The sequence below is a fragment of the Lepisosteus oculatus genome, chromosome 8, assembly GCF_040954835.1.
Source record: "Lepisosteus oculatus isolate fLepOcu1 chromosome 8, fLepOcu1.hap2, whole genome shotgun sequence".
NCBI lineage: Eukaryota > Metazoa > Chordata > Actinopteri > Semionotiformes > Lepisosteidae > Lepisosteus > Lepisosteus oculatus.
In genome coordinates, this window is record NC_090703.1 from 12,846,925 (window position 1) to 12,869,184 (window position 22,260).

General features: G+C 43.2%; 3 protein-coding genes across 5 annotated transcripts in view; 1 reads left to right on the forward strand and 2 right to left on the reverse strand.

Annotated features, from left to right (window-relative positions):
• Positions 1-571: 571 nt before the first annotated feature.
• On the reverse strand, positions 572-5,498 carry cdkn3 (cyclin dependent kinase inhibitor 3). Its single transcript, XM_006632398.3, has 8 exons — positions 5,406-5,498; positions 4,519-4,601; positions 4,337-4,392; positions 3,983-4,027; positions 2,652-2,874; positions 2,032-2,063; positions 1,379-1,482; positions 572-1,165 (listed from the first exon to the last, which is right to left on the reverse strand). The coding sequence occupies exons 2-8, from the start codon at positions 4,590-4,592 to the stop codon at positions 1,076-1,078; spliced, it is 624 nt and encodes a 207-aa protein (XP_006632461.2). The 5' UTR covers positions 4,593-4,601; positions 5,406-5,498; the 3' UTR covers positions 572-1,075.
• A 2,037-nt stretch (positions 5,499-7,535) lies between these two features.
• On the forward strand, positions 7,536-17,578 carry LOC107077798 (rho guanine nucleotide exchange factor 33). The gene is made up of 15 exons (XM_015350712.2): positions 7,536-7,589; positions 9,290-9,336; positions 9,530-9,694; positions 10,313-10,443; positions 10,640-10,755; positions 10,946-11,131; positions 11,541-11,664; positions 12,073-12,214; positions 12,312-12,407; positions 12,626-12,715; positions 13,294-13,439; positions 14,176-14,301; positions 15,268-15,889; positions 15,986-16,092; positions 16,878-17,578. Exons 2-15 carry the CDS (start codon positions 9,295-9,297, stop codon positions 17,020-17,022), a joined length of 2,238 nt encoding a protein of 745 aa, XP_015206198.2. The 5' UTR covers positions 7,536-7,589; positions 9,290-9,294; the 3' UTR covers positions 17,023-17,578.
• A 5-nt stretch (positions 17,579-17,583) lies between these two features.
• The window catches only part of sos2 (son of sevenless homolog 2 (Drosophila)), a 54,907-nt gene continuing 50,230 nt past the window's right edge, over positions 17,584-22,260 (reverse strand). For all 3 annotated transcript variants that reach the window (XM_069193250.1, XM_069193249.1, XM_015350846.2), the window contains 4 exons: positions 21,929-22,190; positions 21,521-21,562; positions 21,200-21,303; positions 17,584-20,389 (listed from right to left, as the gene is read on the reverse strand). In XM_069193250.1, coding sequence (XP_069049351.1) covers positions 19,889-20,389; positions 21,200-21,303; positions 21,521-21,562; positions 21,929-22,190 — 909 coding nt within the window. In that variant the 3' untranslated portion in view covers positions 17,584-19,888. The remainder of the gene's footprint in view (positions 20,390-21,199; positions 21,304-21,520; positions 21,563-21,928; positions 22,191-22,260) is intronic.

Sequence of the window (22,260 nt, forward strand, 5' to 3'; positions counted from 1 at the left end):
TCTGGGGTTTCCTGCTTATAAGAAACACATAAGACAACAGGTAGGGATTCCACCACCACACATTTATGATTCCTCCATCTTTACAAGAATGCAATTTAAAGAAATGCAAAAAAATTAAGCTCACCCTTTTGGATCTGAGCCTATACGCTATAGCTATTCTTGAAGTAAGTGTCTGTTATAGTACAATTTCTTATTTTGTACAGCTGTGATACATACAGTAATCATGTTCCCATGCCCAATAACTATATTTGCATGTATGGGCATTTTCAGCTCTAATGTGGACATTTTTGGCTTTTGTTTAGCATGTATTGAGTTGCTCAGATGTTCATTTTTGCAGTCCATCAATATACAACCTGCAAAAATCGTGTTCATTTTAACATTCACACATCTTAGCCCTTTTTAAGGCAGTTGCTAATCCAGCTTGCATATGCATCTTAACCGCAAAATTTGAAAACTGGGTCATTTACTGTTTAAGTTTAATAAATCTGTCATGCAGGCAAAATGCAATGAGCTTTACATGAGTAACGTTTCATGTCATAGCTTTCTGTAAAAATGAGAGATAACTGCTGCATTATACCATGATTAAGAATTTAATATGTAAAGCATACATACAGTAAACAATGTATAACATTGTGATAGCATAAAAATTATAGGCTGAATTACAGCATTTAAAAATTTGAAAATTGCATAAAGATAGAATCACTGTCTCATGCAGGGTTTGTAAATGATGAACATGTAGAAACAACCTTTCCATTGTCATTCACCAAATAAACACTTACGTTTCATTTCAAGGGAGAAAATAAATACATTTAGCCACTATTACTAATTCAATAAAAATAATTTACACGTTTTTAAACTGGTCAGAGGTTATTGCTTTTTTTTTTTACTTTTAAGGTGCTCAAAGCAAGAAAGTGCATGCAAACATTAAAGGAACCCATTACAACCATACATGAACAAAAAATATGTGGCTGTTTTCTTCCAAATAAAAGAAAATTTTTGTTGTGTTTAACACAAGGTGGAACATTCTCAAGTCACACAAGCACCAAATTTCAGTAACCTCGCAGATCTTGGCTATTCATCGTGAAACGGACCTCTCTGCGGCGACTTCTTTGGTTGCTTGATAGGCTGCAGATCTTTCCCGGAAGTCATGCAAAAAATTGTATTGCTAAAAAGAAGAAAAATAAAGTTTAAAGCTGACTACATATCTGGAACAAATGACTGGGCTGACCTGAAAATCACTGTGCAACAAGCACCTGAGGGATTTTAATTCGGCACCACCCCAGTTAGCAAGCTTCACTTGCTACAGTACTGCTACCTTTGGAAATAGAGTGAAATGGAATTCGGCCAGACTGGAGGCAGAAAAAGTGAGAAAACGTACCTTGACAGTTTGTATAGCCCCAGCTCCCCTTAGCTCACGGAGGATCTCTATTGCCTTGTCAGGAGTCATTGAGCCGGACAACTGCAGCAGGAGACAAGCTGCCACTGCACAAAGAAATGGTGGAAAATGGCAGTATTTGTCAAATTGCGCTTTTTGGGGTGTGACTGCATAGGCAAAGCATTAGTTGCTTTGAAGATACTTAATAAATATATTTTTTTAACCAGAAAAATACAGCCTGTGTAGTGCAACATATTAATGTTCACATTTAACAGACAAATGCTATAATTGGTTTGTGACAGCTTATAGCAATAAGAGTAATGAAGTTACTGTACATGACATTTGAGTAGGTACAGTAGCTGTATTCTATGCTGAAAGGAAAAGAAGATTGACGCCGTGGAGCTTTCTTCAGGTCACCTGAATAAACCTTTACCTATTCATGTTCGATTTCCTGACCCATCCTGTATGCCTTGTTGCCCACAGTTTGGGAAACGGGGCCGATAGGTCCCTTGAAGACCTCCTTATCCCAACCAAATCCTGATAGGCTCAGGAAACCGACATCATGCATGGAATTACACTGTACTACAGGAAGACCTCATACTCAAGTGGGATTTACCCTGGTAAAAAAAAATCAAAATGAAAAGCGTCATACTTACTTAACCCTGAGCGACCCAGACCTCCATAGCAGCTGAAAGTAAATAAAGAAATCAGACCATGAATGGACGTTTTGTTAAAAACCTGTGCTACACTTGGCACATCATTTTTCTCGCTTTTGAGGGAACGGATTTTGAAGTACCAGTTACTTTATTTTCCCATTCCTATTTATGTTGCATAAGAGTGGGTTGGTATAAATATGGCAGTTACAATTTAGATCACAAATGCTCATTTGATATTTTCTTGGCAAGTGGGCACATTCACTAGACTTAGATTAAGAATAAAACCAGCCTTGGGTAAAGGCTATTAGAGACAATATCATAAAGGTGTTCCTTTCAAAGCTACACCTACTGTATACACAAGCCCCAAAAACATTCCACTTGCATCCTGCAATCTGTTTTTTTCTTTCACACGGGTGAGAAAAATCCCAGGCTTGAGTTGCAGGAAGACAGTTGTCTTGGGCGCAAACAGAAAACTCTCCTGCGCATGGTCACAGTCCTTTCCCAAGAGGTCTTCCAAACAGAGATGCTGTGGATGCTATCCTTGTCAGAAGTCGGCTACGAAGGTAAAGAATTTAGGGCTTTACCAGCCTTAATCAGCGAACGTGCGACATGACACTCACTGCATGACAACCCTCCTGTTGTTCTGAAGGCTGTACTGCAGCTCCTCCAGAATTTGGCAGCACTGCTCCAGCTCAGGGGTGCCCCCATCTGGGAAAGGGCGGTGGTGCACGCTCAGGCCCTGTTGCTTGTAGACTTCAATTAGCTGGGGTACACGGTACTTTTGGAGCTCCCCTCGGGTACAGAACACAAACACATCCTCCACACCCTGGCCCCGCAGCTCTCCTGAAATTTATATGTGGGGGGGAAACAGGCTTTGAAGGTCATTTTGAATACAAAACAAATATAATAATAAAAAGTCAGCATCAGCATTAATTCCCCTGACAAGATGGTCAGAAGCTCATTCTTACACAGAAGTCTTCAAGTCATTTAGTACAGAGAAAGTAAAAATTCAAACGGTGAGATATTGCATTAAAATAATATGTCCTCCATATCTGAAGTGTACCACGAAGGTCATTACTCTGAACTGACTACTACACCACATTACCACACAGGACATTGCCACACTGCTGTGTCCAGAAAAGGGTCATTTACAGCGAGAGCATAAGACCAGACCTACTGCATCTTCAGAAGTGTCTTTTCCATGATGGGATAACCCGCTTATCAAAGGAAATCGGAAAATCACAGACGTCTGCCTAACGCACAGAATACAGCAACGGCATCTCATTTTAGATCTCCTCAGAAAACTTTTCAATCAAACCAGATCACACACAACGTATTCAAGCCCAGCAATCTGCCGATCCCTAGTATCCACACTGCGTTCAGTAGAGTAACAGCTGACTGCACAAAGATCAAATCTCTACACGTTCAATAGGCGGCTGTCTTCCATGAGTCCCAAGGGGTTGAAGATCAGACCAGTACAAGACAACTGGAAGTCACCATAGATCACCCATCCAAACAGCAGCAGAGATATTCCAGGGGCTACATTTCCTGCCTGTTCAGCTGTGGAGAACTTGAAACCCAGAGCTCTGCCGTGTTCTGAGGACTCAGGAATCCTAACAGGCCTTCCCGGTAACCAATAGTAGGTGCAGGATTAAAGTCCTTCTGTGTTTCACCCTATTGATGCTGACCTTATACTACACACTGACCATCTATGGTGAAGAGACTTTTGGAACACAATTTCTTAAGGTCAGCTTCCAGTATGACATTTCTTCACAGTTCTTCTAAAGTTTAAGTCCAGTATCAAAGATTTTTCATTTTGCAATCAAGCCCAACTAGCTTTGAAACTACATTTCTATGTTGGGCTTCTGCTGCACAGTACAATCGCCTATGGCCAATACATTTTTATCTTGAAACAGATCCTTTGGAACATTTAGAATCGAAGACACATTACCTATATCTTTCTGTAAGTTTCTTCTAACATCTTTATATTTGCATCCTGTTAAAATATAAAAACACAAAACAAGGGATTTTAAAAAGCAGCACACAGTCATACATCAAGAACATAAAAAATGCAAAGTCAAAGTACTAACTTTGAAATGAATGGAACAATTGGCAGTTTAATGTGAGCTAAATCAGCTTTTAAAACGTACTCATCATTTCCCTTAATTTCAAGATTAAGGATAACTGTATAATTCTTATCAGGATGAGCAGACTAACATTGGATGGACGGATTACAGAAAGACACTAAAGCTTTTGAGAGACCATGAAAAGATCTCAGTTCAATGTTTTTCTCTTTTCATCTTACCTGGCAAAGCACATATACCCAGGAACTGGGACCACTCCACAACTGACAGAGGTAACCTGTTAGAAGGTGGAAAAGGCAATCATGAGAATCATACTTTGGGATGCCCATTTAACCTGAATTTCAGAGACGACAGTGATGAGGAGGCTCCAGGGAACAGGCGGTCCTCCTGCAGAGGATCTTACCAAGAGATCAGCAGCGGGGTCTGTTCCTCCGCGGCATCCTCTTCATCCGACGAGTCAAACTCGCTGTTCCTCATGATGTCTTACTGGAGGCGAGACGCATAACAGACAAGTAATTCATGGAACAACTGATCAATTTCTATCACGTAGTCCTGAACTCTACTTACACGGGACCTCCGGTTGTTTTTCCACCTGATTTTGCTTTTTGTTTATCTTAGCAAACAGATCTAAGTCACTAGCAAACTGTGCTCGCTTTTCTTATTAGACAACATCAGGACTGACCTATCCCTTCTTGTATCGTGAAAAAAACATTAGTTTAAGACCACGGACATAAAATGTAATACTGCAGCATGAAGCGTTATTATTAGTGTTGTTCCAGCTGCACGAAATCCCTGTCATCAGGCGAGTGGCAGACTCTGCAAATTGACCGGACATCGGAAATATTGTTTCTTATGGTAGCTGGTATGACCTCACCGTGACAACAAGCGGTTCTCCGCGCAAAACATGAAACTCGCCTCGACCTGCTAAGATCAGAGTGTGAAGCCACGATACAGAGGTATATCGGGGCGTTTATACTGTAGTACTGTAGCACAAAATTTAAAGGGGGCTTGTGGCAGAGGTTAATTCCACGCTACGGCTCCTCACACAACTAAAGAAGTTTCAACAACCTAAAAGCTATTTTACATCTTAGTGCAAGCTGAGAAAAAAAGTCACACTAATTAAACGGAGAAGATGTGAACAGCTAACTTGAACGAAACAGTCCCGAATGCAGCAATGGCAACAGCGCTTTAAATAAGATTAGGTGTTTTCATGCATTTTACAAAAAGGCATAACACATATTTTACTTTGACAATATCCCTTCCAATAATTAATTTAAAAAAGTGTCTTACCAGTTTCACAATGGCAGCCATGCAGTACTCTAACGCTGTGTTGTCGCTAAGGGATTTAAAAACTCACACCGCATCTCCCAACCAATCAGCTACGCTGGCAGTGCAGGACCCGCCCCCTCTCACGGAAAGAGCTACAAGTAACCGTCCAATAAAAAGGGGGGCGTGGTTAGAACTAAGCGTTACTTAGTGTTAAAAATTACACACTACAAGGTTATATCAGTAATTGTTCCAGTTCTTTTATAGCTTTATTCAAGATTAACTTTCAAACGTTAAGACACAATCGTAAAAACTGTTTAGCGTGAAAATGACAGTTTGATAGATGAAGAGGAAGCAATGCCAATTTAATGATTGAAGTGTTGGAAATGTAGGATCCTAAACATTTGCTTACAATTCCAAAAAACACAATAATTATTCCACACCAAAGAAAAAAGATACAGGGATGACTTGGAATGGCAGGGATTGGATATAATGTCAAACCAAAGGTGACCGAGACTAAAATTTGGCTAAAATGAATGCTGAAATAAATTAAGCGTGTAAATTATAGTCAGGAATGTATTTTCTGAGCACATTTCCATGTGAATATTTTATACATTTAAAAAATAATCTTGGTACAAAAAAATCTAGTCTTTAAATATCCTTACTTTGGAACAAAGAAACAAGTATATCCTAGTCAAAGTCTATTCAATACTATATTATTAAATATATTGAAATGCCATACTGTATTTAATTAACACCTACAAAACACTAGCGAATGAAAAAAACAGTATATTAAATATATTAGTCAAAATATATAAAGTTAGATGATGTCTAGGTGATGTCACAACGCATTAAAATTCTGAGTATCCGAAAACGTGTTTATTTTTCTTTAAGCTAATAACGTTCAGACACTATTATTCCATTAGACCAATTGTGAGGCACTCGATGTTTTGACAATTAGAAGCAAAATATAGTGTATTTCTCAGAGCTCCAAGATTTAACTCACCGTTTGTTCAAGAGTTAAAATAAATCTACCTCAAAATAAAATACGTTCTCACTGCGCCACCAGAAACCGCACACCTACCGATTACCTACGTGAGAATGCGCATTATAATTAATCAGTTATATCGTGATCACAACCAAATGAGCTACAAGATATTAGAATTCTTTGAGTCCTTGTTTAGCGGCCTCTATTGGCAGGCCAGTGAAAATGAAAAGTTTTTTCATGGGGCAACCTGCCACACATATTGTACAGAATACATACTGTACTGTGATGGGTTTTTTGCTACTCAGAAAGAGCTGGATGTGCTTTTTTTAGTACGTCCTGAGAGCAGATATGTCTCTCTTCTATGAGGCAGTAAATGGAAGTGCTAGAATTAAAACAACAATAATGAAGAATTCCCTTCTTTACCGCAAGTCGAAACTTTTCTCTGCCAAGAGTAGTGTGGGAGAGAGTTTCAGCTTTCTGTCTTCACTATGCTGTTCTGAATACTCAATGTTCAGATTGAGAGATTCAGAAAGCATTAAAGTACCTCAATGTACAGAGTGTCTAGAATATGGTGGGTGCATTTATTGTTATTTACGTAAATACTAGAGCTTTGAACACAAAAAAAATCCAGGTGAAGAACAGAAATCTTGTTTAAAACAGGGCTGGGTATAGTCTATGGACAAAAAAAAAGTCCATGCAAGTTAATCGTTTGACGTGACGCACAAACTATCCCCTTTGTATAGGGGGGGTATATCCAATTGAGTGTAGGATAAATATGTCACGTCATTGGGTACAGTAAGCATCTGTATGAACAGGATATTCTGTGGTGTGGGAGAGTGTAAATCGCAGATTTTGTATTTATCTTTGTAAACCTGAACGCGATCGGAAATTAGTCCTAAATTAGGACAAAAGTATTGGTAATCTCGGGACAAATCTAAAATTTAGATTTAAGGCATATCAAATTTACTCTAGTGGGGAAAGGTTTCTAATAATTCACTCCTACAGTCCGTGGAAGTTCAAACATATTCAGTCAGTCTTTCTGTTGTGGAGAGTCTGTAGGGTGTGAATCTCTGTAGGGCGCAGGAGGAACGATTTGTCAGCGAACTCCAAGAGTGCAGCCTCGGAACTCCTCAGCGCTTCTTGCAGAGGGAGGGAGCACTGAGCCCACATAGAGGGTAATGAGATAAGCGCCGTGACCGAAACGGTACGAGTCGGTTCAGGTAGGTGTGCACAGGCTAAACTGATAAACTTTTATTCTATTACTTCTTCAAAATGTAATTCTTGTTTGGATAGCTTTTGTAACTTAAGTGACCTCTTCAATGTAATGACGTTAATGATACGCGCTGTTACAGTAAGTGTTTATTTTAGCGCCAGTCTGAAAAATAATCTTAGGTCGCGATTGCATTTCTGTGTCCGTTTTGTCGCTGTGTGAAGTATTGAAACAGCACACCTGAGCTTGTTAAAATTTGAATCTAAAGCTAGCAGTTTTACAGAATTGTGAATGTCGCTACACAATTACTAGAAGGACTACAGAAAATATCTCCTCATTCATAAAAATAGATGCGAATTTAAAGCAAGATTTCTCAGTGTCAAAAGTTAAATACCTCTAGGGCATTCCAGAAACAGGTGTATTTTGGGAGGAAGAATCATTCCTGAAACTCAAAACGTTAATTATGGCACCTTGTAAGCCAGCATACACCTTGACTATTACTACAATAGTATCTACTGTATGTAACTTTATCCATAGGTTCTAATACAATTAGTGTACTGGTGCTTAGTGGAGCTGGGGGACATTATAGACCACATTGAAGGCCAAATAAATGATTTTAACTTTGTGCTGGTGTTTTTTTTTAATTACGTTTTGTATTTGTAGTGACATGATTAGCCCTCTTGTCCTTTGGTTTGTATTTGAGTTGCAGGGATAGAAATGGATTAAAAAAACAGGATCGGATGCCTTTTGCATGACTGTTCCACCACTCCAGGCCCGATTCAGTATTGCAGTTGCAGGCATTCATCTGCCCTGATTAGAAAACAGATCTTTCTGGGAGAGAGCTGCCTTGTCTTGGAAGCCAGCCCTGCTATGTAGCTCAGGGAGGGAGAGAAAAAGCACACAGCTCCACACCTGAGGGAGACTGCTGGCAGTAAACACTGTACCCTAGAGAAGCCACAGCACACCATTGATGTAATTTCCCTTTAAATTCATTTTTATGGTCTAGAGCAGCACTTTAAACGGGGCCTCATTCATTATTCTCTGCACTTCAAGTGTCCCGATGTTTATTGATTTTTCATTCAGTCCTTTGTTATCTGATGAAAGGCATTAACTTTCCCTTATTTAAAAAGACCATCAGGGGATCTGAATTCCCTTGACGGTAGCACTGAAAGGGTTAGTTTTCTGTAGCTTTTTTAAACTGATGAAATCATACAAATACCTACTACTGGATTCAGAAATCAAAACAGAAGTGCTGAAGGAATAATGTAGTGTAATGCTGTGTAATGCAGAAGTGAATGCTATTTTTCTCTTTGTTTCCCTGACATTTAATCTCAGCTGACAAAACACTGTTAAAAAAGGGATCAGGAGACAGATCATCTCCCCAGGGAGGGGCCGCTTCCAGGTAGACTGCTCTGCTCTGCTCTCTAATGAGACAGAGTTTGTATGTGTGCTCTTTAACTGTGCAGCTTGCTGCAGCCATTTAACTAGAAAAAGAAAAACAGTCATGGTATCCAAAACATAGAGTTTCAGTTTGCTCACTGCACAAAAATACAGCCCAAGCACCTTTTTATCTGTAACAACACCTGCAATGTTTTTTGACTGGAGTGACTGCAGTACAGATCTCAGGGGTGGGGTTTTTTGCTAATTCTGTGTGTTTGAACAAAGCCTTTTGCGGTTCCTTCATTGTCTGTTGTTCCCTTCTCCCAGCAGAAGATATGAAGGCAGTAGGGGGAGGACTGAACTCTGAGATCTCAAAGGTACACGGAGCCTACGTGTTTTAGCACTTACGTTCAATCACGATAAAAAAGTGCTTTTGTAGTCGTGATGTCCAGTACATGACTCAGCCATGTGGCAGGCTTTTCATGTGGCTTGATTTCATGTGGAGTTACCAGTTACCAGTTGTTACTGGTTATACCAGGCGTTACCAGTTACCTGATGGTGTCCCCACAGTTACAGGAGATGGTGGCTGAGCTGAAGGCAGATTTCTCCTCCGCCCTGCTGGAGCTGAGCAGAATACAGCACAGTGACAGCTGTCTTCAGCAGGACATCGAGCAAACCAGGCAGCACTGCAGCCAGCAGGCCCTTCAGCTCCAGGCCCTGGTGTGCAGCCTGAGGGTATGAGGGAGAAATCGGGGGGGGCACCATGGCCCAATGAGTGATGCAGAGCTGGTACAGTACAGGGCATAACAGAACACCAGGTTTAATTCATAGCAACTTCTGTTGGAGAAATTATTCCCCCTTCCAGACAGTCAGGGGTCCGTCTCAGAAGTTAAAATAAGTTTTTATTTCATGCACATGGGAGTGAAACACACAGAGATGCTCCGCGTATTTTTCTCAAAGTAATTAAACTAGAGCAGTCCCTAGCAATATGTTTCTGCTATCTATCACACTTACCTGTGCTTACAAGATTGGCTAAAGATAACTTCTTTTAACGCAATTGGTTACTTGGGTTCCTAGCGCGTATTCCTATATAACAGTATAGAACTACATAGAAGCACTTGTGTCCAGCATTCTCCCAATCCAGTTCAAACTGGTTCTGAATGTCCACGTTATAAAATATTGCATCTTCTGCAAGAAAAGTGTGTGCAAAGTTCACAGAGACCCTCTCAACACTTCTCTTCGAGATTTTTCCACCCGCAGGCCTACCTGGTTCCTCTGCCCAGCTCTGAGGAATTGTGAAGCTATGGTCTGTACTAGTACAGGAAACAGTCATGTGTTCTTCCTCCTATTAAGCACGAGCTCGGGGAGGCAAAGAGTCAAATCACACAACTCAGTGATCTGCAGCTGCAGCTGAAGCAAGGACTGGAGGCCATCCATTTTGATAGAAGACACATCCCGGAGACTTCAGCCCAACAGATCAACGGGTAGTGTACCAGATATTTTAAATGTGCTATTCTGTGTTGAGGTTTCTGTAGCTATGTTCCCTCCAGAAAAATTTGGAAGACTTGTTTTTGAAGGATTTGCTTATTCCTTCCTTGGGGTCTGTCAGAAGGATGTGCTGTAAAAGCTTCACACCCATTCTGATTACTGCACCCCCCTGTTGTGCCGTTGTGTCACTAGAGAGAGTGGAGTGAATGGCCAGTGGGAACTCTCCACACTAAGTCCAGCACCCAGGACTCGGCTTCTACTGCACTGCTATCTCCAGGGGGTCAGAGCAGGACACTGCCACGGCCAAGGTGGGCTTACTGGGGAAACAGAAGAAACATTTTCCATTCTCACCTCTAGTAAGTGGTTTGGTGAGACATATTTTGCGGGCATTTTTAAACATTTTTTGACTTTGCAAAAACATATTTCGTCACCTCTGCTCTGTTTCTGTTTCTTCATGCAGGAATTGAAACAAGGCCACTCTTTTTCTTCTTGTTACAGACGTGGCCTGCTTTGGTCAGGTGTCTCAGAGCGTCTCTCTTGAGCTCAGCTCCTCCCTGACCCCAGCCTGCGGGGCGGGCACCCCCTCAGGACACACACCACATAATCCCCTCAAGGCCCCGACCAGGATGCCCCCTGCCGCAGCTCCATGGCCAGGAGGTGTCCTGCAGTCCTGCTCTCACCAGGGTGTGCTGCTCTCACTCTAGGGCTGCTGTGTTCCTAATTTTCTGGTTTAGATGAAGCTTAATTTCCAGGTGGATGGTCCAGATGAAAGTGTTTGGGAAAATGTTTGTTGCATTGGGATTGGAAAATCTGATCAGAACAAAAAAGGCTTACCCAAAGCTTCTATTGCTACTTTAAACCACAGATTACCTTGGTCGGCTAATATTGCTAATACTGAGGTGCATCTTTCATCAGACATGTTCATGAAGTCTGTTTGGATCTGTGCTTGGATCTGTCATTTTTGACAAGTAGCAAACGGTTTGTTGCCACTGTAAGTTTCATGTATTATTCTATGTGTTGAGGGGAAACAGTGCTGTGTGTGTCAGTGGAGATAATTCCTGTGGCTATAAGCCTGACTGGACATTCTCCACAGACAGGAGGCAGCAGGTTGCTCTGGCGTTGCTCCAGTCTGAGAGACAGTACGTGTCCAGCTTGTATCAGCTTCAGACTCTTTATAAAACAACTCCATCACCCCTGCCAAAGACACGGGAGCTCTGGTAAGCCATGCAGAGAAGAACTACGCACCTTGTGAAATGACCGTCTCGATCTAATTCTATTACCTAACATATATCTCTCCATATACAGTACGTCCTAGCAGTAACCCCACCACAATCGTACTCCACCTTGCACTATCTAAAAGAGGACACCCTCAACCCAGGCCCTGACAATGATCCTAAAAACTATCCCAAAAGATTAACTTCATCCCAGACCTAACCCAAGCTCTCTAACAAGTTTGCTCAGCAGTTCTAATTCTGCATTATCACAACCAGTACTCTAAATCATGTCATGTCACAAATGCAACCATAACTCTAATCACGACTATAAACCCAGCATAAGTCTGCCGCCAAGCTTATCTCATTTAGGAGTCTCATTTGGATTTTCATCCAGTCCCTGTTGTGTCCTAGTCAGGTGTTTCTTGTAAACCTGGAGCAGTTGCTACAGTGCCACCTACAGGTCAGAAACTCTCTGGAGGAACGCATCTCTGTCAGCGGCGGGCAGTGGCAGGGCCTTGTGGGAGATGTGTTTGTCAAGCTCACAAGCCGTGAGGTAAGCAGGCTGCTCTTCCTGATCTCCCACACATCTTTCAGTGTCAGGATGTAGAGGTACTGTACGCGAGAGCTCTCTTGTCTTCATTTATTTCCAGTGCAACTTTTCGGACACCTACCTGACATACCTCAGGATGGTCCCTCTAGTTCTTTCAGAGCTTCTCGAGTCAGAGAGTGACAAGATGGCCACACAGGTATGGACTAAAGACTGGCATTTTAATGACAATATTTTTTTCCCTTGGAAATCAGCTTCAGTATACCTTTCATCACCCCCAAACAAATCACCTTAGCACATCACAGTGTGGGCTAAGACTTTCTCTGTGAACCTGTAATTCCTTTAGTACTATGATGTGCAGTAAATCCAGAGAGAGACAGCAGTCTCCGTGTGACTGATCTTGTCTGGTTTGTGCAGGGCAGACTGGGAGAGAAAGAGGAGCTGGAGCTGGTTTCTCTCATCCTGATGCCAGTCTCAAGGATTCATAGCTACCTCTCACACATCCAGGTGTGTCTTCACCTCCAGACACTCCCACTAGTCTGTTCACATAATGCTATCTCATCCTGGGGAATGGTAACATCCTATAGCCCTGACAATAAACTCTTCAAGAATATACCTCATAGAACTTAATCAACTTAATCAACTTCATAACATTAAAGATTTAAATATCTCTGAGGAGATTAACTCACCTGTCAGGCTGGGCATTCCTTATTCTTTCTTTGATTTCTTCAGTATTTCACCAGGTTCTGTGATGCTTTTTCCCAGGTATAGATAGTCAAGGTTAACAATTGCCCGACATAAATTATATTTTAATTGATGGCCTACTTTCATGATGACGGATGTGAAAACTCCACGAGATGCCACCCAGTACTAATGTGAAGCACATCCAAGGCTTTATTTGTTCTTGTACATGAGATTTCCTGACTTTTTGTCAAGATGTAAAATCTTAAGACAAAACAAACAGTATTGCAGTACTCGAAGGCAAGACTATACAGAGTTTAGAGTACCCACAAATGTTAATGCCTTTTATTAGATGGCCCCTTTTAAAATAACACCTTAAAGCCTGTGCCTTTTGTGTTCTGCAGAGTTTGTTTCGATGGACAAGCAGGGAGCACCCTGACCACTGTCTGCTATTGCTCAGTGAAAGGACATTGAAACATTTCCTCTCCCGCTGTCAGGCTTTGATCAATGATACCACCACACAAGCTGGCCAGGATGTTGGTGAACTCAGGTGGGTCCATCATTCTCAGGCTGTTAAGGAATGGAGTTGGAGAGAAGGTGTGGAAGTATGATCTCACCACGATTGAGGGGGTGTCTGTTTCCTTTCCTTCACCGATTCTACCCCAGCCTGAGCAGCTTTAAAGACGATGTACTGTAGATGTCAACACAATGGCTTAGCTGTAGGGCTTCAGAAGCAGCATTTACCTCGAGATTAAATTAAATTTGTCATTGAGCAGCATACAGGAAAAATCCTGAGTCACGGATACCTTTTTTTTTCCTGTTTGGAAATTTGCCCAAACCACGTCTCACTTACAAAAACAGCCCTGTACTGAACTGGAATACTGCAGTAGGTATTGTGTTGCGTTTAACAGCTTCTAACTCGTCCTCAGTTTGCCCAGAGTGTAGCACAGGGACAAGAGTGATGGCGTGTTTGCAATTTTAACTTAAGCGATACATTAAAAAGAAATGAAAGAAGAGAAAAAAATCAAGATTAAAACGAAGGCTTATGAAATTACGATTCAAATAAAACCAAAGGTGGCTGCTGTAGGTCTTCAACTAGGTCCGACGAAACATTTCACCTCTTTCAAACTGTAGACTGAGGTCTTGGATGTAGCACTGGAAAGCAGAGGGTTGAATTGGAAGCAAATTGTAGACTGCTGTAAAGTGACTTTGTGAATGCACTGTCCTGTGCCCTGGGTCCTGCTTGCCACAGTAATGTGATAAGACAGAAGGAATCTGTGTTTCAGGAGCACCAGCGGATTCCCTACTGAGAACAGCACCAGGGCTGGTGAGCTGAGCCCCATCCTGAGCTGCAGCAGCAGTGCCAGGGACAGCGGGATACAGTGTGAGGAGCCCTGCAGTCCTACGTGCCGGTGAGCGCAGGTGCAAATAACTGGGGGCATTTGCCTTCCAATGTATTAACAAAGCACTTCTCTGACCCTCTATACCTTTATTAATAGTAAGACGTGATCAATCAATCTCCTTTTGTGAGGCTGTTTTCCCAAATTGTATATTTACTGTATCCCTTTCTAAACTGTGTATCTCTCCTCGCTGCTGCACCAACACTATTCCAGATCAAACACCAGTTACAGGTCATATAATGGTGAATCAACTGAATCATTATTAACAGTTCACCAAAGAGTATGGGACAAGACAGAATAGATAGCATTGGGTATGTGCAATTCCGTGGTAATCTCCCAAACACAAAGTAAAAATGCATTCAAATCTGCTTTAAAATTAACAGGATCAAAAATTCTGGAGCTGCCAGTGAGCACATGGCACACAGAGCTTGTGCCTGTGCCATGGAGCACAACTTCCAAAGGCTGTTAATAGTACAGCAGAATGAGCTTCCAAACACAGAGCTGGAGACTTTTCTTTTCTTGTTGGTCTGGAGCAGGAGGATCATTAGTTCATCCCAGCTCAGGACAATTAAAAAAAACATACCCGAGATTTATTGATTGTAATCGCACTGCATTGCTTTGAGAGGTGTATTGAATTTATTCTGGAGGAGTATCAGTTAAGGACAAGGGTGTTTTGTTCAGTTGTTTTGTTATAAATTCACAGGCAAAATCTCACTTTAAAGAAAACTGCCCTTCTTTGTAGTTTTATAGCAGCAATTGGAACAAAAAAACTAAAATCATGATGATATATTTTAAAATAAAATGCATTTTTATTCATTTCGAATTATCTTTTAAATTCAAAGCAATCATAAAAAAACCAAAAATATTAAAGGGATAAAACTGATGATTTTGTTTGCGACAAGGAAAGATTTGCTGGAGCTATGCATTTTTATTCTTGACCAGATACTCATACATCTGCTTGCACTTTTTCTAAACCAGAAGCGAACTGCTGTCTGAACTGAACTCTGCAGTGCACTCTGGGAAAGCAGTCCCCTGTCTGAGGAGCCCGGGTTGGCAGAAGAGCAGTCAGGGCAGGAATCTACAGCCTCTCTCCACTGTGGAATCTTACAAACCACAGAGCCTTACCTCCAGTAACACAGAACATACCAGCTTCTCACACCAAGGTGGGGGAGAAAGGCTGACACACTCCGACACAGCCACATATTCCAGCTGGACTCGGCAGCCCCCGACTTGCCTTGGAAAGGGGGCAGGGAGCTGCAAGTCCATCATGGACAAGGCAAGCTCGGAGGGGCCTGACCCTGACTTGAACGATTTTGCGGATGCCTCAGTTTTTGATTATTCCTCCATCACCTCCTCCAGTCCCGACTGGACCACTGGGGAGGAAGATGGCGTCTGGGGCAAAGGTGACCTTGGTGTGCTTGAGGATAAAGCTGAAGAGCAGGTGTCATTGAGGACACATTCCTTCAAGCCAGTTAGGGCCTCTCAAAGAGAAGCCTCCCCAATGTGCAGAGAATCTGGGGCTCCGTACACTGAAGGACATATGTTTGAATATTCTGACGAGCTGCCTACAGGGGGCATTGGCCCAGAGAACTCCAAACAGGTACCTTGCATGCTTGTGCTCTTCATCACTTACAGTACCTGTGTCAGCATTATGGGTGGGCATCAGTAACAACTGTTCCCCCTCCTGTAAAATCAGGCAGATCCTGCTTTGGCAAGGGCCAAGTTGAGTAAACTCCACAAAGCAGCGAGGGATCCTGGGAGATCACCTCCAGCCAGGTGTCAACAAAGCAGAGTGGACCTCAGGTAGGAGTTGCTTTTCTACAGCACTTGAGGGGATGGAGGTGTGGAAGACCAAGTGAAAAGGTCAAGACAGCGACTATGCACGGGAAAGGTTTTCTGTTTGCACCTAAGACCACGGTCTTAGGTGCAAACTAAAGCCTGTGATTCTTCACACCCATTCAACCAGAGAAATGAAACAGATTGCAGGATGCCAAATGGCATCTTTCTGTCCTGTTTGTTTGACTGCCCCTTTTCCCTTATGTTCCTTTGATATGTTAAAGTCTTGCCTACTTTTAATGTATAAAAAGGAAAGTGTCACTTCAGTCCAGTGAGCATGTCTTACTGAGTGCTAGAGGGAAACCCTTTCTCTGCGATATGTTCCCCGATATGACTGAATTAAAGATCTGTTTGACAATCTCCCAACCTGAGTGAAGACTGAGTTTTCTTCGACAGAGGCAACGAAGTGATAATCCTGCAGCAATTAATAAAATAATTTTTTAACCCTTTGCTAATCTCTTGAAGAAATGAATGAAATGCTAGTTGTCTCTTGAATCCTCAAATAAGAACAAATATCCCGTAACAATGTTGGCTGGAAAATTGTCCTCATCTTTTGATTTTTCAGTATTCTGGTACTTTTATCCTCACCTGTATTTCTCCATTCAGTTTCACAGAATAACCACGTGTGTAGATTAGTCTGCAATGTTTTTGTGTGCGTGTTGCTTTGAGTGTTGGAGTGGCACATGACTTGCAGCACTCTCTCTGAAACAATAGTGACAGATAAACTCAGTGACTGCTTCTTTCACTTTCAGGTCTTTCCAGGAGGCCGCTGTCTTGAAAGCTCAGGGCATTACCTACAGACGAAGGGATCCAAAATGTAAGAGATCTGCCCCACATGGACCACCGGATGACTGTGAATGCAGCCGGGACAGTGAGGACCCCTGCAGCACTGTGTGACTGAGATGCAAGCTAGCTCTTCTCTCGGGGTCAGCAGTCGAGAAGAGCAGAGCAAGGACAAGTGCTGTTACCTACAGCTTTAATACCTATTTAATATGAAATACCTTGAGCTTTTACAAGTTGGGATTCTGTTTCCCTGCAATTACTTTTGAACTAGTTGCCACTATGAATTAAGGTTAAATATTCCTCATCAGTCTTTGTTTTGCATTCATGATCTTACACGTGCCAGTAAGATCAAAAGTCCTGCACATCTGTTGAGCTATAGCGGACTGACATTTGTCTCCAACACTCTACCTGCACTAAAGCAATAAACTTGTAGCACCTAAGAAAAACATTCAGAATAAATTTAAGCGACTATGTTAGAGACTGTAACATATTGCCAACACATCCAGGGTTATACCAACTTGTGCTCATTGCTTGCCAGGATAGGCTCCGACTCCCCAGTGACTCTATATTGGATGAAGTGGTTAGAAAATGGGTGGAAGGCAAAAAAAACCTAACTGAAATGAAAATGAAAAGGGCTTTGGGAAAATCAAGAGGGAGAGCGAATTTATATTTAAGTAGAAAATAAGACTGGGGTGATTTATTAATCTCATTAAGAACATTAATACAAAGCACAGTTAAAAGGCCACAGACCATCAAATAAAATCTGGGTAGCATCAGCTACTGTACAATAAAAAGCTGCTACAGTACAACTTATGAAAGAAATGGAAGGGCTTACAAAGTCAAGCAAAGGAGAACTGATTTCACTGAGATTTCGTAAGGAACAACCATTTTGTTGATGTCCACAATTAAAACCATGTCCAATACCCTTGATAGTAATTTTTAAATTTACCCATGATCTGCAACACTAAATAGTAGGAGAATAGTGCCAGAAACAGGCTGGGGAACCAGGTGTTGGCACTGCATCATAAATCTGAAAGCTCTCCATGCAGTTCAGGAATTACAAAGGCAGAAGCTGAATGAACACCAGAGATAGGCCTGGCTGTGTCCTGAACTTCCTGCAGTGTTTATACTGCCACACTCACTGCTGGCTGTGGTGTTAGAAATACGACATTTCCCTTTACTTTGAAGAACAAGCCATGGCACACATTCTATTTAGCAGTCAAATTAAAACAGTGGAAAGAGGAAATGACATTATCTGTCAGACTGTAGCAGCATTTGATTGTTAAATAAGTTGTTCCTGACACATGAAGGCAGAAAGGGAATTGTACAAGACTGAGAAATCACTTTATACAGATTAAGTAATGTCTGTATGTGTGTATTTACAGATACACACTACATCAACAAAACTGTACATTTCTAGTATAGAGCTCTGTTCTAAGCATTATTTAGGCCACAGATTTTAACATTTAGACACCATCTTTCACTTGGGAAAGTAGAAAAACAAAACACAGAAAGGCACATCCGAGTAAGATGCATTGAGTTATCTTTTAAAAACGTCATTCCATCAAAAAGACATTTCTTTTTAAAGTTTAAGTTTAAAGAAAAAACCCTCTTCAAGCATCCAAATATTAGACATCAGTACAACTAGTGCATTCTTCCTTTTTCATTTGCAGGGGGGATTTGGGGTTAATTAATGTCAAAGTTTCCAAACGGGTTGAGATTAGGATTTTTAAAGTCATACAGCTTTGTAGTTTTCCTTAGCATCAAACAGAATGATGGGCTTAAGACATCATCTTTTTAAGGAGCTTAAGGACTATAGCAGTTACTTCCACAGATCCGTGGATTTCCGAATTGGGATGACTTGTATTCCAGTATAAACATCAAAGTCCATCGCCAGTGACTTTATCAACTTCACTGCTCTTGATTAAAGGCCACTACTGAAGCAGAACAAGTTATAAAGGGAGTCCCACACAGACGCTGTCCTCCTGTTAATGGCTCAGTGCAACATACTAAAGTTTAATGTCCATGTTTATACAATACAGTGCAAAGAAGAAATGACTGAAAGAATTCCATGAAATCTCAAATTTCATTTTCCCACTTGTGATGCCTAGCTGTAATGCATAAGAAAGACCCCTGCCACCTGCTAACAGCATGATTCTTCAGGCAAGCACAAGCTATGAACTGATGTACATTACTTTTAGTTCTGGTCCCTCAATGCCTTGAGCAAGGCATGATACTGGTGACTACTAATCAGACTGGTGACTCTGGACCTATGCCAATCTTCTCAGTTCTATTTCAATGCTCTGAACAAAGCATTGCTAAGCAAAACAAAAAAGAAGAAATATAGGACTATTTCCAATTCTTTCTTTGACTACATTAGTTTATAGGATCCTTGTAATTCCACAATACTACAGAATTCACATAGCAGTGCTGTCAGAGACGTAATTTTTATTGTACTAAAATACTTTTTGGGCACTACTACCAGTATATTGTGCATTGGGTACAGTGCGTAGTCTGCACATAAGGTATGGTGAACCCCAAAAATGCTTTGAAAAAAAGAGATTACTAACATTAATCCTTTGCAATTAGTGTGCAACTGCACAATGGCAAGAAAGCCCCCCTAATGCATTACGTTCATGCTGTTCTTAGGTGAGCAACAGGTCATCTTCAGGGTCCTGGTGCGGTGCAGAGCTCATCTGCAGTCTCCCATCATCTGTACTGGCACGAGGCTGTTGTTGGCACGTGGGGTTTGAGTGACTGATCCCCTGAGAGGCGGCGGCGGTGGTGGTGGTGACAGGGCGTCGCAGGAGGCAGGCCAGAGGCCGCTGTCGGCGATCGGGAGCTCCCGCATGAAGTTCGCCTCTCCCGTCGCGCGTTCGGGTTCGTGCAGCGCTCGCCGTCCGGCATGGCCGAGCCCGGGGATGCTGCAGGGCAGCGGGGGGCAGAGGCTGTGCCTGTGGGGGTGGGGGGGGTGAGGGCCTTAGGGGTTGGCGTTGGCGTTCTCCACCAGCGAGAGGCTGTGCAGCGGGTGGGAGAGCTCCCTCTTGTAGGTCTTTGGTGGCAGTTTGGGGAGCTGGGGGTTCGAGTTCTGGCGGGGAGGCACCGGGGGGGCCGTGACCGGCGCAGGAGGCTGGCAGAGGCTGTTCTGGCTGGCGCTCAGCGGGCAGCAGCGCCGGGGCACCCTCGGGGAGGGCGTGCCCGGCGGGGTGTTGGGCGAGCTGGGTGAGGTGCTGAACTCCCAGTGGAAGCGGCCCACAGGAGACGGCTGCAGGTTCAGGGGGTAGTTCATGAAGATCTCCGGTGGGCGCAGGGGCACAGGTGGGGGGGTGTCAGGGAGGGGGTCCCTGGGGGGCGGTGGTGGCGGGCTGGGCAGGGGGCCATCGCTGGGGCCGTTGTAGGTGGGCACTCTGGGCTGGATCCTCGTCAGCGGCGGAGGCAGTCTGGGAGGGATGGCTGGAGGGCTGTCAGGCCTGGGACCCGTCTACAACACAACCACATGGACCAACCCCTGGTTCACCTTCATTTTTCACTTTCAATTCAGCAACTGTTGTGTCCCTGCCCATCACTTCCTACACTGCACAGGAATAACAAGGGCCAACACCCCCACCTGTCAGAGCCAGGTGTTCGTTTCAGGACATCTTTTAGGCAAGCTCTAAGCGGGGTCTCTCACTGACGGGAGCTGCCACTGTAGGCTCAGGCCGAGAGAGACTCTAGGTGAGTGGAGTGTGTGCCCTGCTCGGGGAACCCTGGCCACAGCTGGCTTGTGTCATGGCGTGGGCCGGAGACGGTGGTGTCTGTGTCACAGGCCTCAAGCTGCACTCTGCTGCAAGCACCCCCACCTTAGGGCTGTGCTTGCTTTTACCAACACAAAAGACATCCCGTGGTACAAAAGGTGAAATATATATGTGTATGTATATATATATGTGTTTGAAAACTACAGCAAAACAGTAAGACCCTTGCGACTTAAATTAGCTCATTCTACTCATCTTTTATTCACAATGAGCAACTACTGCACCATATAATAAAGGAACAGACTAGTCAGTCTACAAATTCAAGAACAACAGTGTGAACAATTCACAAGTCCGTAAGATAAGGCAAAATTCCTAAACTGACAAATTGAAAGTCAGAAGAAAGAAATTGTATAGAAACAGGGCTGTATTTTGTATTGCCTGGGAAAAAAGAGCTTTGATTTGTCAAAACTGGACAATGTCAAGTAAAACACATTATGTACTGTTTGACTGCTGCTCTAAACCCAGAAAATGAGGATGCAGACAAGTGCATGAGGCGTTACCTTGGCCTCTGTGATGGCGTCTTTCCTGCGAGGGGGCAGTGGGGGTGGCTTGATCAGCTCCTCGCTGAGCTGGTGAAGACTGCCGCATGACACAGAGTACGACTCTGAGAGAGACACAACCACAGGGACAGCCATCAGACCCAAGGCCAGGGCGCCACTGGAGGAAGAACAGACCGATTTCCTGCCTCTCCGAACACGAAGGGGGAAAGGAATGGTCATCAGTCGCTACAGTCACCCTTACAAGATTTCGCAAAAAGAGACCCCTTATAAATATCACATCAGACACTAGGGAAAACAATCCTCGATTTGCATCACACTTACTTGATGTTGGCAGTAGTACTGGAGCGAAAATACTGTTGCTTCCTGTTAAAGACCCAAAAAGAAAAACAAGATTTTAGAAAATACTTGTGCACTTGAGAACAAAGGTATTTTTGAGCATTTCTTAGGGTGAGTGCTCAAACGACCTAACAGTGAATTTATTGACAACACAGCTGAGGAGTGGCTCCAGTGATCTAAACCTGGATTACTGGAGAGGTTACTCAGGCCCGGCGTGTGAAAGCACACAGAAAGAAACATGAGATAACCAACCGAGCAACAGGGAAGAGACTCTTCTAGCTCAAAAATCGGAAAATGGGTCCAGGCAGAAAAGTTTAAAAAGGCCGAGCTGCAGACCACTGCATGGGGGTGTCCCTGCAGCTCAGACAGGCAGCGACAGGGACAGAGGCTCACCGCAGGAGCTGCTGAGGTCTGCATCCAGGAACACGGAACCGAGGTCGGAGGAGGCGGACTGCGGGGGTGTGGAGGGGGTGTTGGGAGAGGTAGGCACGGACGCAGTGCTCTCAGTTTCCGTCTCGGCGATGCTGCGGAAGGTGATCTTGTGGGGGGGCTCCCTTTCGAGGGGAACAGGGTGGCCCTTCAGGCTGCCTGAGGTAGACGTGTGGCGCACTGGCCGGATCCCTGGAGACTTGAGCGTGTAGAGAGTCTTCCTGGGCTGCAGGGGGCAGAAGCAAGCTTCAGTGACGTCAACACCACACACCAAGATTAGAATCGCCCAATGAAAC

What these genes read in the sequence shown, in the direction of transcription:
- LOC107077798 (XM_015350712.2), top strand. Translation starts at nt 9,295, where the DNA reads ATGAAGGCAGTAGGGGGAGGACTGAACTCTGAGATCTCAAAG. An exon ending in GCAGTCCTGCTCTCACCAGG is followed by an intron (nt 11,132 to 11,540) that starts GTGTGCTGCTCT and finishes CATTCTCCACAG; the next exon opens with ACAGGAGGCAGCAGGTTGCT. An exon ending in CCAAAGACACGGGAGCTCTG is followed by an intron (nt 11,665 to 12,072) that starts GTAAGCCATGCA and finishes GTTGTGTCCTAG; the next exon opens with TCAGGTGTTTCTTGTAAACC.
- cdkn3 (XM_006632398.3), bottom strand. Translation starts at nt 4,592, where the DNA reads ATGAGGAACAGCGAGTTTGACTCGTCGGATGAAGAGGATGCCGCGGAG. An exon ending in GGGTATATGTGCTTTGCCAG is followed by an intron (nt 4,028 to 4,336) that starts GTAAGATGAAAA and finishes ATATTTTAACAG; the next exon opens with GATGCAAATATAAAGATGTT. An exon ending in AAACTTACAGAAAGATATAG is followed by an intron (nt 2,875 to 3,982) that starts GTAATGTGTCTT and finishes TATAAATTTCAG; the next exon opens with GAGAGCTGCGGGGCCAGGGT.